The 14936-nt window shown below is 41.7% G+C and overlaps 1 protein-coding gene across 1 annotated transcript in view; it reads left to right on the top strand.

Annotated features, from left to right (window-relative positions):
- Nucleotides 1-14936, top strand: part of LOC141076412 (uncharacterized) — a 96242-nt gene that overhangs the window by 42068 nt on the left and 39238 nt on the right. The window contains 1 exon segment of the mRNA XM_073563864.1: nucleotides 5591-6936. Within this exon segment, the coding sequence (XP_073419965.1) occupies nucleotides 5591-6936 (1346 nt within the window).

Raw genomic sequence — 14936 nt, 5'->3', positions numbered from 1 at the left:
AAGGGCGTTTTAGTAGAGGTCCCAGTGGGACAGGAAGGTAGAGGATTCTACTCTCCTTTATTTTTATTTCCAAACCAAGATGGTACGTTTAGGACAATTATTAATTTAAGGAAGCTTAATACGTTTATAAAAAATTATAAGTTTAAGATGGAATCAATCAGATCCACCATAAAGCTTCTCTTTCCAAACTGTGTAATGGCGGGGATTGACTTAAAAGATGCTTACTATCATCTTCATATCCATGATAGATACCAAAAATACCTAAGAGTCGCAGTGGTGTTCGAAGGCAAGATCCATCATTTTCAGTATACAACCATGCCTTTCGGCCTCTCTACAGCGCCAAGAATCTTCACCAAGGTGATGGCAGAGGTGATGGCCTATCTTCGTCAAAAAGACACTCTAGTCGTACCTTACCTAGATGACTTCCTAATAATTGTGAACTCTGTCACCCAATGTACCAAACGTGTGGCTGACGCGATCTCATCTTTGCAGGATCTAGGCTGGATCATCAATGTACAGAAGTCTAGACTTGTTCCGCATTCGCTCCAGATGTTTTTAGGGTTCTAGTTAGACTCCACAACCCAGAGATGTCTACTTCCTCAGGTAAAGATTGCACTCACAAAAGAGAAAGTGGAGGCAGCAATAGGTAGACCACGCATGTCTCTGAGAGGGGCAATGTCGCTATTGGGGTCGCTAAATTCTTGTGCCCCGGCAGTCCGGTGGGCCCATTATCATGTCCGCATCAGATCCTCCAAGAGGACAGGCGACATGGTGGTCACCTCGAGAGCAAGATAACCTTAACACTTGAGGTCTTGACTTCTCTAGAGTGGTGGCTAGATGATGACCATCAATCCTCAGGAGACCCATGGGTTATAGTACCATCTTGTATCCTAACCACCGATGCTAGCCCCCATGGCTGGGGAGCCCATATGGGGAATAGCTTTTGTCAAGGAAGGTGGAATAGAGAGGAATGGGAATACTTGTCTAATTTAAAAGAGCTGACAGCGGTATATTATACTCTTCACCATTTTCTTCCACAGCTCCAACAGAAACATGTCAGGATCTTGTCGGACAACACCACTACAGTGGCCTACATAAACAGACAGGGAGGTAATCGATCAGAGACTCTGATGTCTTCTGCGGCAAGAATCTTAAACTTAGCCGAAAGCTATTTGTTGTCCCTCTCAGCTCTTCATATCAGGGGAGAGAACAACCGAGAAGCAGACTTCTTAAGCCGAAACACACTTCGGCAAGGGGAGTGGTGCCTCAATCGCCGAGTCTTCAAGGACATAGTAGCCTTATGGGGCAACCTCAGGTGGACCTCTTTGCCACGAAAGAGAACAGACAGATAAAGATGTTTGCTTCCCTGTCCCCGTCAGATCACCCAGACATACTGGATGCCCTCCAGGCCTCATGGAAGTTCAAACTGGCATACGCCTTCCCTCCATTGATTCTCCTGCCACAGGTGATTCGGAAGATCAGAGAAGACAAGGCGAGAGTAATCTTGATAGCACCATTCTGGCCCAAGAGACCGTGGTTCTCGTGGCTACGAATTATGTCAGTGACAGATCCTTGGGTCCTTCCTTCGATTCCCAACCTACTCTCCCAAGGCCCTTTTTTCCACCCCCAAGTGGATAGCTTACACTTGACGGCGTGGAATTTGGAAGGCAGCTACTAAGATCAAGAGGCTTTTCTGAAACACTAATTGCTACACTGCTACAGAGCAGGAAGCAGTCCACGACCCAGATTTATACAAGAATATGGAAGAAATTCCTACAGTTTCATACAGCACCTCATACAACAGAAGTCCCGATAGTTCCTATCCTAGAATTTCTACAGAGAGGGAAGGACTTGGGCCTGGCAGTAAACACACTGAAAGTTCAGGTGTCCGTGTTAGGGGCACCGTATGGCCATAATATAGCAGGAAATAAGTGGATATCACGATTCAATACAGCTTGCGAACGGATAACTCCAGTTCACATACCTGCAATCCCTGCATGGGACTTAAATCTGGTCTTAGATGCCCTGATGGAAGAACGCTTTGAGCCAATAGACACAATATCCCTCAAATACTTGTCACTCAAGACAGCCCTCTTAGTAGCACTGACATCTGCTAGAAGAGTGGGTGATATCCAGGCCCTGTCCATAGATCCACCCTTTTTTCAGGTATACCAGGATAGATTAATATTAAAGCCGGACCCCTCATACCTGCCTAAGGTATAAACAAAATACCATAGATCTCAAGAGATACTTCTTCCAACCTTCTTTGAAGATCCCTCTGTTAAGGGGAGAATATATGGCACATGAATATATACAAGAATCAAAACTGTACCACTATATAGACGCTTTGCTGAATAGTAGGATCATGTTGCTTTAAGATACTTCTGATTTTCTGCTGAATTATTTCTGTGCATGACCCACCTAGGCTTCATGTAATACCGCAATACTGGGTGGACAAGGGTGGATCAGGCTAAAGAACAATACTTATGTACACGGTGATTATGTAGCATATAAGAACAGTAAACAGTAACTCAGAAACGTACATAGTGATACGTAGCGACATGGGAACGGTAAATAGTAATTTAGAAATGTACCCATGATGTAATAACACAAACTCTGTATAAAAGCTGTTCATTTTTGGATTAAAGACAGAGAAGAATCATACTGACACGATACACCTTGTCTTGTGTATTCTTTTCTCCGTGCACGTAAAATCTCTACCAAAGATCCAATTCGGCCACAGACAATTAAGACGGGCCACACCCTAGTGCGGCAGAATCAACAGTTGGCGCTCAAACACCTCCACTCCAGAGGAGCGGAAATTCCACACTTTGGACGTCAGAAGAACTGTCCTAAAATATATTGAGAGGTCCAGGAGTTGGAGGCAGTGTAGGGCTCTGTTCGCATCTTTTCAGGGCTGTAAAAAAGGGTATGGAGTCACGAAGAGCACCATTTCCCGATGGATCAGGGATGCCATTCGCTTAGCCTACTCCGCAAAAAATGAAGATCCTCCGGAAGGCATTAGAGCGCATTCCACTAGAGCAATGGCGACTTCCTGGGCCGAGAGGGGAGACGTTCCAATTGAAACCATATGTAAGGTGGCAATTTGGTCATCTCCTTCTACCTTCTATTATCACTATAGACTTGACCTTTCATCAACTTCTGACCTAAGCTTTGGCAGTACTGTCCTTGGCACGGTGGTCCCACCCAGGTGATGGTCTCTGGAATCTCTCCAGTGGGTGCAGTCGTGGCGAAGGGTAAAAAGCCGGATTACTTACCGGTAATGCTCTTTTAATGAGTCCACGACAGCACCCGCTCACTTCCCTCCCTGCTAAAGATATCGATAATAAAGTATATCTGCTAAAGATGAATAAAAGACATTGCCTAATCCTTGGCGGTCCTCCTGGTACTCTGAAATGCAAAACTGAGGAGGAAAGGCGGACCGCCCCTTTTATCTTTCATGTAGGGTTTCCTGTTCCAAATGGGGCGGATCCAATTCCTCCAGTGGGTGCTGTCGTGGACTCATTAAAAGAGCATTACCGGTAACTATTCCGGCTTATCAGCTCCCAAACGATTTTTCTCGATGTCCCCAGATAAGTTGGGCATCCTGGTGGGTTTAATTGGCTATCTTTCCCCTCATAAATGCGAAAAACTGATGTGTATCCGGTTGAACTCTCGCACATTTTATAGAGCTTTATTCCGAACCTTGCCATCTTAGTAATAAATTACTTGAGGTGCAGTCTTCCTTTGAATTTTACAAGGGAAATGTTATCTGCTGGGGTGTAAAGCTTTAAGAACTTTTCTGTCAAGTCTTCGATGATGGGTGTGATTTTGAATAGTCTGTCATGTTCAGGGACATTTCTGGGCAGGCATTGACTATTGTCGTTAAAATGCCAAAATCTCATGAGCATTTCATAATGGGTCCTAGGAAGAACAGCAGAAAACATAGAGGTGGCTTGAACAGGGCGGTTGGACCAATAGGACAGAATGCTCGTTTTTTACAAGCCCCATAGCGAATGTAAGTCCTAAAAATGTTTTCCATTCTAGGACATTAGTTGGTGTCCATAAATTTGACCTAGCATAATAGGATCATGGATTCTGGCTGATTAATTGGGATTATTATTATTATTTATTTATATAGCACCATTGGTTCCATGGTGCTATACATGAAAAGGTGTTACATACAAATTACAGATATCACTTACAGTAAACAAACTTACAATGACAGACTGATACAGAGGGAAAAGGACCCGGCCCTTTCGTGCTTACATACTACGGGATGATGGGGAAGGAGACAGTAGGTTGGTGGGTTGCAGCAGTTCTGGTGTTGGTTGAGGCGATATCTCCGGTAGTGGTGAGGAGGTAGCTGGGTCATTGCAGGCTGTAAGCTTTCTTGAAGAGGTGGGTTTTCAGGTTCCGTCTGAAGAATCCGAATGTGGTTGATAGTCGGATATATTGGGGCAAAGAATTCCAGAGGATGGGGGATATTCAGGAGAAGTCTTGGAGGCGGTTGGGTGAGGAGCGACATAAATATATAAATTTGTAGACTAATATGCTCTAGCAAGCTATCTGTCACAAACAAATTAAAAAAATAATTGGTCCAAAATTTTCCAACTCCACATTTATACCAGGAATGACCTTAAAATTAGGGATGAATGAAGTAGCCAAATCTGAAGCCTCCTATCTAGGAAATGCTATGTCAAGAGGCAAAGCCCCTTGGACATTGGTGTGCACCAATTCACGAGCACTAGGGACAGCGCTAGTACTGGGCATTGTTCCCTGAGTTGGAGACATTTCTCCAGAAGTGCTATTTGTCCTTCTTGTTGTACTGGTCCTTGTGTGTGAGGATAGACCAGAATCGCTGCTCATTTCTGAGCTATCACTGTCGCTGCTACTACAGTAAAGCCCTCGAAATCCAAATCGCCATCTGACACTGCACTTTCTTCGCTGTCTGAACATAAAAGTGCATAAGCCTCCTCTGCACTATAATACTGACGGGCCATTTTATTCATTTTTATTTTCCAGAAATAGAAAACTCTGACGTGACCAAATTATTGGGGAGACAATTGAGAAAAAACTAATTCTTTAGCCTAACAATAACTTTAGCCTTACATTAACCCTAACTTTAGCCTAACAGTAACCCTAACCCTAATTTTAGCCTAACAGTAACCCAACTTTAGCCTAACAGTAACCATTACTTTAGCCCCAACACTAACTCTAACTGTAGCCCCAACACTAACCCTAACTAGCATTATATGTAACCTGCCCTATTTGTTTTTCTATTGACAGATGATGAACCTGATTGAGGACTTGTTTTTTGTGAGATGAGAATTGGTATTATTTTCACCTACATAACATTGATTGGTTTCTTTATATTTGACATTTGGGAGGCAGAATGAACAAACAGTTGAACACCGCACACTACTGGCTCATCCAACAAGGTTTTCTATTAGACTGTGAACTGTCATTGTCTTGTTAAATAATTAAAGTTTTTTACATAGCTTGCCATTTTTATCGTCAGTTTAAGTAGAAATGTTCAAAAATATAAAACTCAAGGATATTTTATTAAAAAAATTGTTTTTTATCTTAGCAGAGGACTGTACCAGGAGATCAGAGGGACAGCTGACATCTTCAATTTTTAAATCTGATGATCTTGAGATCCTACAAGATACAACGGAAGTGATTGCTATTACTCCAGATATACCATCATCCATTCACAGCAAAGATCTGTCATCTGATCCTATGAAACAGGTCCCATCTTCTGATTCTTTACTTACTACTAAGGAAAATCAAAGTCACAAAAGAGGCATTAAAAAACAAACTGCTCCTAAAGCAAAGAATTCATTTTCATGTTCAGAATGTGAGAAATGTTTTAACCGGAAATCAGATTTGGTTAATCACCATGCAACTCACACAGGGGAGAAGCTTTTTTCCTGTTCAGAATGTGGGAAATGTTTTAACCAGAAAGGGAATCTTGATAAACACCAGAGAATCCACACAGGAGAGAAGCCTTTTTCCTGTTCAGAATGTGGGAAATGTTTTAACCGGAAAGAGCATCTTACTAGTCACCAGAGAACTCACACAGGAGAGAAGCCTTTTTCCTGTTCAGAATGTGGGAAATGTTTTAACCGGAAAGAGCATCTTATTAGTCACCAGCGAACTCACACAGCAGAGAGGCCATATTCATGTTCAGAATGTGGGAAATGTTTTAAATTGAAAATAGGTCTTAATATCCATAAAAAAACCCACACAGGGGAGAAGCCTTTTCCCTGTTCAGAATGTGGGAAATGTTTTAACCGGAAATCACAATTAGTTTATCACTATAGAACTCACACAGGGGAGAAGCCTTTTCCCTGTTCAGAATGTGGGAAATGTTTTATCCGGAAATCAGATTTGGTTATTCACCATAGAACTCACACAGGGGAGAAGCCTTTTTCATGTTCAGAATGTGGGAAATGTTTTAAAAGGAAAATAAGTCTTGATAGCCATCAAATAACCCACACAGGGGAGAAGCCTTTTTCCTGTTCAGAATGTGGGAAATGTTTTAACAATAAATCAGCTTGTGTTAAGCACCAGGGAATCCACACAGGAGTAAAACCTTTTTCATGTTCAGAATGTGGTAAATGTTTTAACAATAAATCAAATTGTGTTAATCACCAGAGAATCCACACAGGAGTAAAACCTTTTTCATGTTCAGAATGTGGGAAATGTTATAACAATAAATCAGATTGTGTTAAGCACCAGAGAACTCACACAGCAGAGAAGCCATATTCATGTTCAGAATGTGGGAAATGTTTTAAATGGAAAATAAGTCTTGATAGCCATCAAAGAACTCACACAGGGGAGAAGCCTTTTTCCTGTTCAGAATGTGGGAAATGTTTTAGCAATAAATCAGATTATGTTACGCACCAGAGAATTCACACAGCAGGGAAGCCTTTTTCCTGTTAATGTGGGAAATATTTTAACCAGAAAGCGCTTCTTGATCACCATCAGAGCAGTCACACAGAGGAGAAGTCTTTTTCATTTTCTTAATGTGGGAAATGTTTTACTTGGAAATCAACTATTGTTAAACATCAGAGATGTCACACAGGGGAGAAGCCTTTTTTATGTTCATAGTGTTGGAATAGTTTTAACCAAAATTGAATCTTCTTAAATGGGTTGTCTCTTGTCATTCCTCATGTTTGCTGACAAAAGGATAAAGCTAAACTTTATTAATTCCAAATGTAAAACTATACCCATAATTCACCCTCTGAAGGTTAGTCAATAGGTGACTAATAGAAAAAACATGTCCCCCACAGTTCAGTATATAGGGTGAGGTGACGTATACACACTCACTCTCCAAGCCTCTCATTTCTATGTGTTTCATCTTCCTCACCAAAGGCGATTCATCAGGAGACTATTTAATATTGACATATGTTCAAGCGAAACTAGACAAAAAAAACTAAAATCATGTAGCATGATATCCAAAACAGTCAGAAAACTAGCCACATATATCCCAGACCTCAAACTATATACTTCGTAAGTTTATAACCTGCTCCAGTGTCAGGAATAGATAGTATGTGAAAACACAGTACAGATGCTTGTGTTTTTTTTTTTTTTTTATAGGGACTGCCCTAGTTTGGTATTGTAACTGCTGTTATTGTATATACTCGTGTATAAGCTGAGATTTTCAGCCCATTTTTTGGGGCTGAAAGTCCCCCTCTCGGCTTATACGTGATTCATATATGCCAGAAGGTCGGCAGAGGAGGGGGAGCGGGGGGGTGTCAGATCATACTGACCCCCTGGCGTGTCTCTGCAGCCCCACTGCTTGTCCCATGCTCTCAGGCGCCTTCCTTCAGCCGTCACGTGGTACCGCTCATTAAAGTCATGAATATGCGCATATTCATGACTTTAATGATCGGTACCACGTGACCGCTGAAGGCAGGCGTGAGATAATGTGGCTGCAGAGACCGCGCCAGGAGGGGGTAACTATATGCGATATTCACCTGTCCCTGTTCCAACTCTACTTGCCGCTGTCAGCTGGGTCCTCTGTCAGGTCAGTGACGTTCAGGCAGCAGAGGGTGCGATGACATAGTTAGTGCGTGCCCTCTGCTGCCTGAACGTCATGGACAGAGGACCCAGCAGACAGCGGTTAGCAGCATTGGAACGGGGACAGGTGAATATCTCAGGGGCCGGGTCCTGTGCCAGCGGTGACACCTGCACCTGTCCCCCATAGATCGCCGGTGTCCCCGCCCTGGGGGCACATGACCCCCAGCGACAAGAGGTGAGTATGTCATCTTTTTATTTGCAGCAGCAGCAGCGGCAGCATATTATGGGGCTTATTCTATGAAGCATCTTATGCGGCAGCATATGGGGCATAATCTATGCAGCAGCACATGGGGCATAATCTTATGGAACATCTTATGGAGCCATAACCTTTATGGGGCAGCATATGGGGCACAATCTATGGAGCAGCATATGGGGCCATAACTTTTATGGAGCAGCATATGGGGCATATTATTCTATGGAGCATCTTATGGGACCTTTATTAACCTTTGTGCAGCATTATATGGGGCGTATTTTGTATGGAGCATCTTAAGAGGCCATCATGAACTGTATGGAGCATTATATGGGGCTCCTGACTCAATATGGATATTCAAAAACATTTAACTTACTGATGTCTCAATTAATTTTACTTTTATTGGTATATATTTTTATTTTTGAAATTTACCAGTAGCTGCTGCATTTTCCACCCTAGGCTTATACACAAGTCAATAAGTTTTCCCAGTTTTTTGTGGCAAAGTTAGGGGGGGTCGACTTATACTCGAGTCGGCTTATACTCAAGTATATATGGTAATTAGCAGTGCAGACAAATTGTCCTAGACTAAACTCAGTTTTCAGACGGCCCAATATGTACCACTCAGGGAAAACGTACCTGCTCCAAAGATCATTAGCAGCTTCTAACTAATGGCCATGCTGCGGTCTGTCAGGGAATGAGTGCAATATCGTTATAGAGACTAGGGATATGTGCAGTCATAATGTCTGGGAGATCTGTGCCATTATTTAGTATGAATATGGAAATTATCTCTGAAAGGGAAGTGCTCCCTGAGCAGTATATACTGTATTTTCACATACTATCTATTCCTGACACTGGAGGGGCTTATAAACTTGCAAAGTATATAGTTTGAAGTCTGGGATCTGCCAATATGGGGCTAGTTTTCTGACTGTTTCGGATAACATGATACATGATTTTAGGGTTTTCTTCATCTAGTCCCGCTTGAATATACTTCAATATTAAAGTCTCCTGATGAATGAATGAATCCAATGAATATTCATTTTTCTTGAGTAGCGGCACAAGTGACCGCCGGCAGCAGCAGGAAGCCGGTGGTTGACACTGCGCGCTACTGAAGAGGAAGGAATACTCGCTGCTGTCTGTGCGCACAGTCCTGGTGAGTACTCCGGCAGCTGTGCTCTGCTTGTGAGCAACGCATGACGTCCCTACCAAGCACTGCTTACAAGCATAAAGCAGTTGCTGAAACCAGAGCAGGACGCAGCGAGGGAGCGCCGGGTAGGTAAGTGTAATTTTTTTTTGGTTTTCTGATTGGGGCCGTGCAAACCAGAATACGGATGGGGCCCTGCATACCAGGATGAGATGGGGGCCCTGCATACCAGGATAGGGTTGAGGGCACCATGTGTATCAGGATGGGGGTGAGGATACCATATATACCAGGATAGGGGATATTAAGTACAGAGTTGACCACATTTTTTGCTTTAATTTTGTTCCTAATTTCCTGCTCTAAAACCTAGGTGTGTCTTATAGTCCATACGGAATATTTTTTTTTTCTCAGTGAACTCATTCCTCATGTTTGGCCTCATTAAAATAAAACCACTCATACTCCGCTGGCGTGCCAGCTTCACTTTAGCGGTGTTGAGACTCACTGTCCCGGGGCTTATGTGAGGTTCTCACATCACACGAGCCCTGCACCCAATCAGCGGCAGCTTCACTGTTCCTTCGGACGTATTGAACATGAAGCCAGGGCTGCGGCTGCTCTCTGACGGCCTCATGATGCTTGATTTGTCTGAAGGTGAGGACAGTGACGTCAGCGCTGATTGGGCACAGGGATCACATGACGTAACAACCTCAAAAGAGCCAAGAACACAAGTGCCAACACCGCTGAAACGGTGGAGCATGGGAGGTTTGTATAAGTGTTTTTATTCTAACAGTTCCAAACATGAGGAATGAGAAGGGGTTGTCCAAATAGTTGTCAACCTTTTTATCAAAAATCCCACACAGGGAAAAGTCATTATTATACCTAGAGTGTGAGAAATGAATTACAGGAAAATCGTATTTCATTGACCTTCAAAAATAACTCAGACGAGGAGAACCTATATATATTATTCACAAATTGTACAAAAGCATGATGCACGCGGCGTGCGTTCAAGGATGGAATATTATATGGGAGTTTTATAGGATAAATTCAAGGTGAGAATATTATATGGGAGTTTTATAGGATAAATTCAAGGTGAGAATATTATATGGGAGTTTTATAGAATAAATTCAAGGTGAGAATAATATATGGGAGTTTTATAGGATAAATTCAAGGATGGAATATTATATGGGAGTTTTATAGAATAAATTCAAGGTGAGAATATTATATGGGAGTTTTATAGAATAAATTCAAGGTGAGAATAATATATGGGAGCTTTATAGGATAAATTCAAGGTGAGAATATTATATGGGAGTTTTATAGAATAAATTCAAGGTGAGAATATTATATGGGAGTTTTATAGGATAAATTCAAGGATGGAATATTATATGGGAGTTTTATAGAATAAATTCAAGGTGAGAATATTATATGGGAGTTTTATAGAATAAATTCAAGGTGAGAATATTATATGGGAGTTTTATAGGATAAATTCAAGGTGAGAATATTATATGGGAGTTTTATAGAATAAATTCAAGGTGAGAATATTATATGGGAGTTTTATAGAATAAATTCAAGGTGAGAATATTATATGGGAGTTTTATAGGATAAATTCAAGGATGGAATATTATATGGGAGTTTTATAGAATAAATTCAAGGTGAGAATATCATATGGGAGTTTTATAGAATAAATTCAAGGTGAGAATATTATATGGGAGTTTTATAGGATAAATTCAAGGTGAGAATATTATATGGGAGTTTTATAGAATAAATTCAAGGTGAGAATAATATATGGGAGTTTTATAGGATAAATTCAAGGTGAGAATATTATATGGGAGTTTTATAGGATAAATTCAAGGTCAGAATATTATATGGGAGTTTTATAGGATAAATTCAAGGTGAGAATATTATATGGGAGTTTTATAGGATAAACTAATTACCAACAGAAAATAAACGACCCAAAACAAACATCAGTAAAAATAACTCCTCTTTATTAGGTAAAGTATAAAAGAATTGCGCCATTTTCCGATACCCGTCACATCTACATTTTTCATGATCTCGGGTTGGGTGAAGGCTTATTTTTTGTGTGCCGAGCTGACGTTTTTAATGATACCATTTTGAAGTAGATACGATCTTTTGATCGCCCGTTATTGCATTTTAATGCAATGTTGCGGCGATCATAAAGACGTAATTCTGGCGTTTTGGATTTTTCTCGTTACGCCGTTTAGCGATCGGGTTAATTCTTTTTTTATATTGATAGATCAAGCGATTCTGAATGCGGCGATACCAAATATGTGTATGTTTTTTCTTTGTACTGTTTTGTTTTGAATGGGGCGAAAGGGGGGTGATTTGAACTTTTATATATTTTTTATATATTTTTAAAAACATTTTTTTACTTTTGTCATTGTGAAGACATACAGCATTGTATCTTAATTAACCAGACGACTATTTTTAGCAAATGAAGAATAATAGAATGTTATCTGTATGTTGGCTTTCAAATTTAAGTGTTGATTTCTGGTTGGTCAAGAAAACAGACTTTTGTTTGTGTAAGTCAGTAATAGTGACTTTTATTGTGCTTATCCTTGATCACTAGTGATGTTTGCTGATATGCTAATTATACATTGTGTTATGGAGCCAGTTTCTTGACTTATAAAGCAGAGAGGGAAAAACTATGCAAATATTTTAAATAATCAAGTAATGCTACTTGATCTCATCTCCATTCTTCCCCTTTATGTAAATACTGAATGAGGGACACTTCTTAAGTCTAAAAATAGGTTACAGGCCTCTGTATAAAGAGTAAAGAGACAGAGAGAAACAGCCAAAGAGATTCTGCCAAGACATCCATGCATCCCAAAAGGACAAGAGACAGGATGGCAGCCATTTATCATCATGGCTCCATTATGAGGGACACGGACCTGTGATTCTACAGGAAACAACCTAGGGGTTTTCAGCCTCGGTTGGAAGAATACAGATCTGCTCCATTGACCATCGCTGAAACATGGATACGTTTGGAGACAGGTTGTGATCCTCAGATCAACTGGCCTTGTACCTTATGTGGACTCAATAACCTGTCATCTTCCTACACTTATCATTACCTCCTCTCTGTGTGTGCGCCACAGGTGGGGTAGCGACCCTGGAAGATCTGAAGTCACAGCAGCTATTATCCCGACAGGTCAGTGGAAGGGTGAGAGTCTGTAATGTGCCCCATCTTGGGTATTTTGCTGGGACTGTTCTATGTGTTATTTGCCTGTTTTGTGGTAGAATAAAGCATTGTCACACTTTTACCCTCCCCTTGTGTTGTCTGAGTAGCGTTTTGCCCACGTTTAAAGGATAGCAGGAATTCGTCAGGACGATCCCTGTGCCATGCGGTTTTGGCTAGTGGTCCAGACCGCCTGCTGACCCCCCCCATGTCTCCACAGGCATGCTTCAATAGTGTCCATGGGAGACTAGAAGCTGTCATAACCCAATCGGCTCTGCTACATAGAGGCGATGACCAGATCTCCTGTATGTAGCAGAGTTGCTCACTTGCTATGAGCACCGACCAATGGGCAGCACTCATAGGATCTGGCAGTGACAAAACCATAGAGGTCTGTTGGAGACCTCTGGCTGTCATGCCAACCCAATGGTGACCCGCGATCACGTGACAGGGTCACCGATGGGTGGAATTTCCGGTCCATCATGTGCCGGAAAAAATGTGTGCTCAGCGCCGGAGCCCACATCAAAGGGAGGGAGTCCGACATCAGCGTACATTTACACCCCATGTCAGAAAGGGGTTAAAGGGGATTGTTTTTACAGAGACAGAAGTGGTAATCAATCATGTATACATACAGATAATTACAGAAATACACAGTTTATAATGTTAAATAGTATAGAGTTAGCACAAGAAAATATAATTTGTGTAAACCATGTGTAGATATAAATATTCAGGCAAATGTCAAATGTAGCGCCATCTAGTGGCCATGTGCAAAAGTGCCATCATAGAGTAACATGTATCCTAAGAGAGCGTCACTATCAAGGTGGAGATGAGATAAGTGCACCGTATTTATTGAGTGTAAGATAAATCCATACATAGATATATGTAAGCGGATTGTAGATCTATCACTGGATATCAGTGTATAAGGGGAATAGATACTGTGCACTTATAGATGAATAGCTTATATAATGAGAGGACACAGAGCAAAGGGTATAAATAGTGAGAGAATAAAGAGCTGACAGCGCATTACATCCCTGGAGTACAGACAGGAGATATAAAGTGCAGCCAGTGCTATATGGGATATCCCAGGAATACAGCACAGCCCATATAGTGTAAAGGAGGAACCATCCTAACAAGAGATGGAGATTACAGATCCTACAGACGACATGCCGGGAGTGTACAGAGAAAGATGGCAGAGTCACCACTGTTCCCTCTTACGGGCGTTTCACCCCGTCAGCTTCCTCAGAGGGTACGGATAAGTGTTTCCAACAGACCAAGGTCCGGCACTAATCCAGGCAAGGGGAGTAACTCTGGGGTAAAGTGGGGGTGTTCCTAAAGGAATTGGGGCTGTTCCCTGGTCACATCTATGGACCACATGATTGAGTCGGCCAATGTCAGCCAATCACATTGGTGGTTACTGTTTATACCGGCCCTTTCCTGTCCAGGGTCGTGTTATTGGCGTGACACCTAATAGTGGTTGGGACATACCCCTGATGGCTTATTGGTGTAACCCGAACGACCTGGGGCAAATGCCAATCAGAGGTCACAGGGAGCGAGTATACCCCACGTGGGTACATGCATCTGTGACTGTATACTGTATACTTCAATTTTTTTATCATCTTGTGGAGAATTTATAGCATAGTAGATCAATGAGATCGTTCCCCTGCCCAAAGGGTCATTTAAACATTTATTTTCAAAACTCGTTGCCCTGAGAGTAGTACCGCTCGGGAGGATCTGCTTTGCAAAGTGGAAAGATCTGGTTCAGTCGCATTACCTCCCTAACTGGAGGTTCAAATTTTTTAACAAATTCCTGTCTGTCAAGTAAGATATTAAATGGGGACACAAATGTTTAAGTATATGAATACCTTTCAGCTTCCACCAAGAAAACATTTGTGGCTCAAGGCCTGGCGGGAACATGGGGTTTTGTAATATAGCTGTCAGGGGAGAAGGGTTTGATTGTAAGTTATATTTAAACCAGACTTTTCTCCAAAGAAGCAACGAGTGGACTGTAAAAGGAGCCACATTCATTAACCCCTGTGGAAGTCGGTCTGTGGTCCACATTAGGCCTGATAAAGAGAATGGTTTGGAGAGAAATGATTCCAGAATAACCCATCTCGGACTATTGGGATATGAACACGCACTTATTAATGGAGCAATCTGTGCCGACTTGTAATAAAGTGTAAAATTAGGGAGGGATAAACCCCCTTCTTTTCTGTGATAAGTTTTTGCACAATTCTGGGTTGTTTTCCGAGCCAAAGAAACTTAGACATCACAGAGTGTGAATGAGTGAACATTCTGGCTGGTACCATAATTGGGAGGGACCTAAATAGATATAAGAA

Source organism: Dendrobates tinctorius, unplaced genomic scaffold (genome assembly GCF_039654945.1).
Source record: "Dendrobates tinctorius isolate UK_male_01 unplaced genomic scaffold, ASM3965494v1 ptg000404l, whole genome shotgun sequence".
Classification (NCBI taxonomy): domain Eukaryota; kingdom Metazoa; phylum Chordata; class Amphibia; order Anura; family Dendrobatidae; genus Dendrobates; species Dendrobates tinctorius.
The sequence above is the reverse complement of the archived record's forward strand: the minus strand, read 5'-3'. Positions and strand labels throughout refer to the sequence as shown.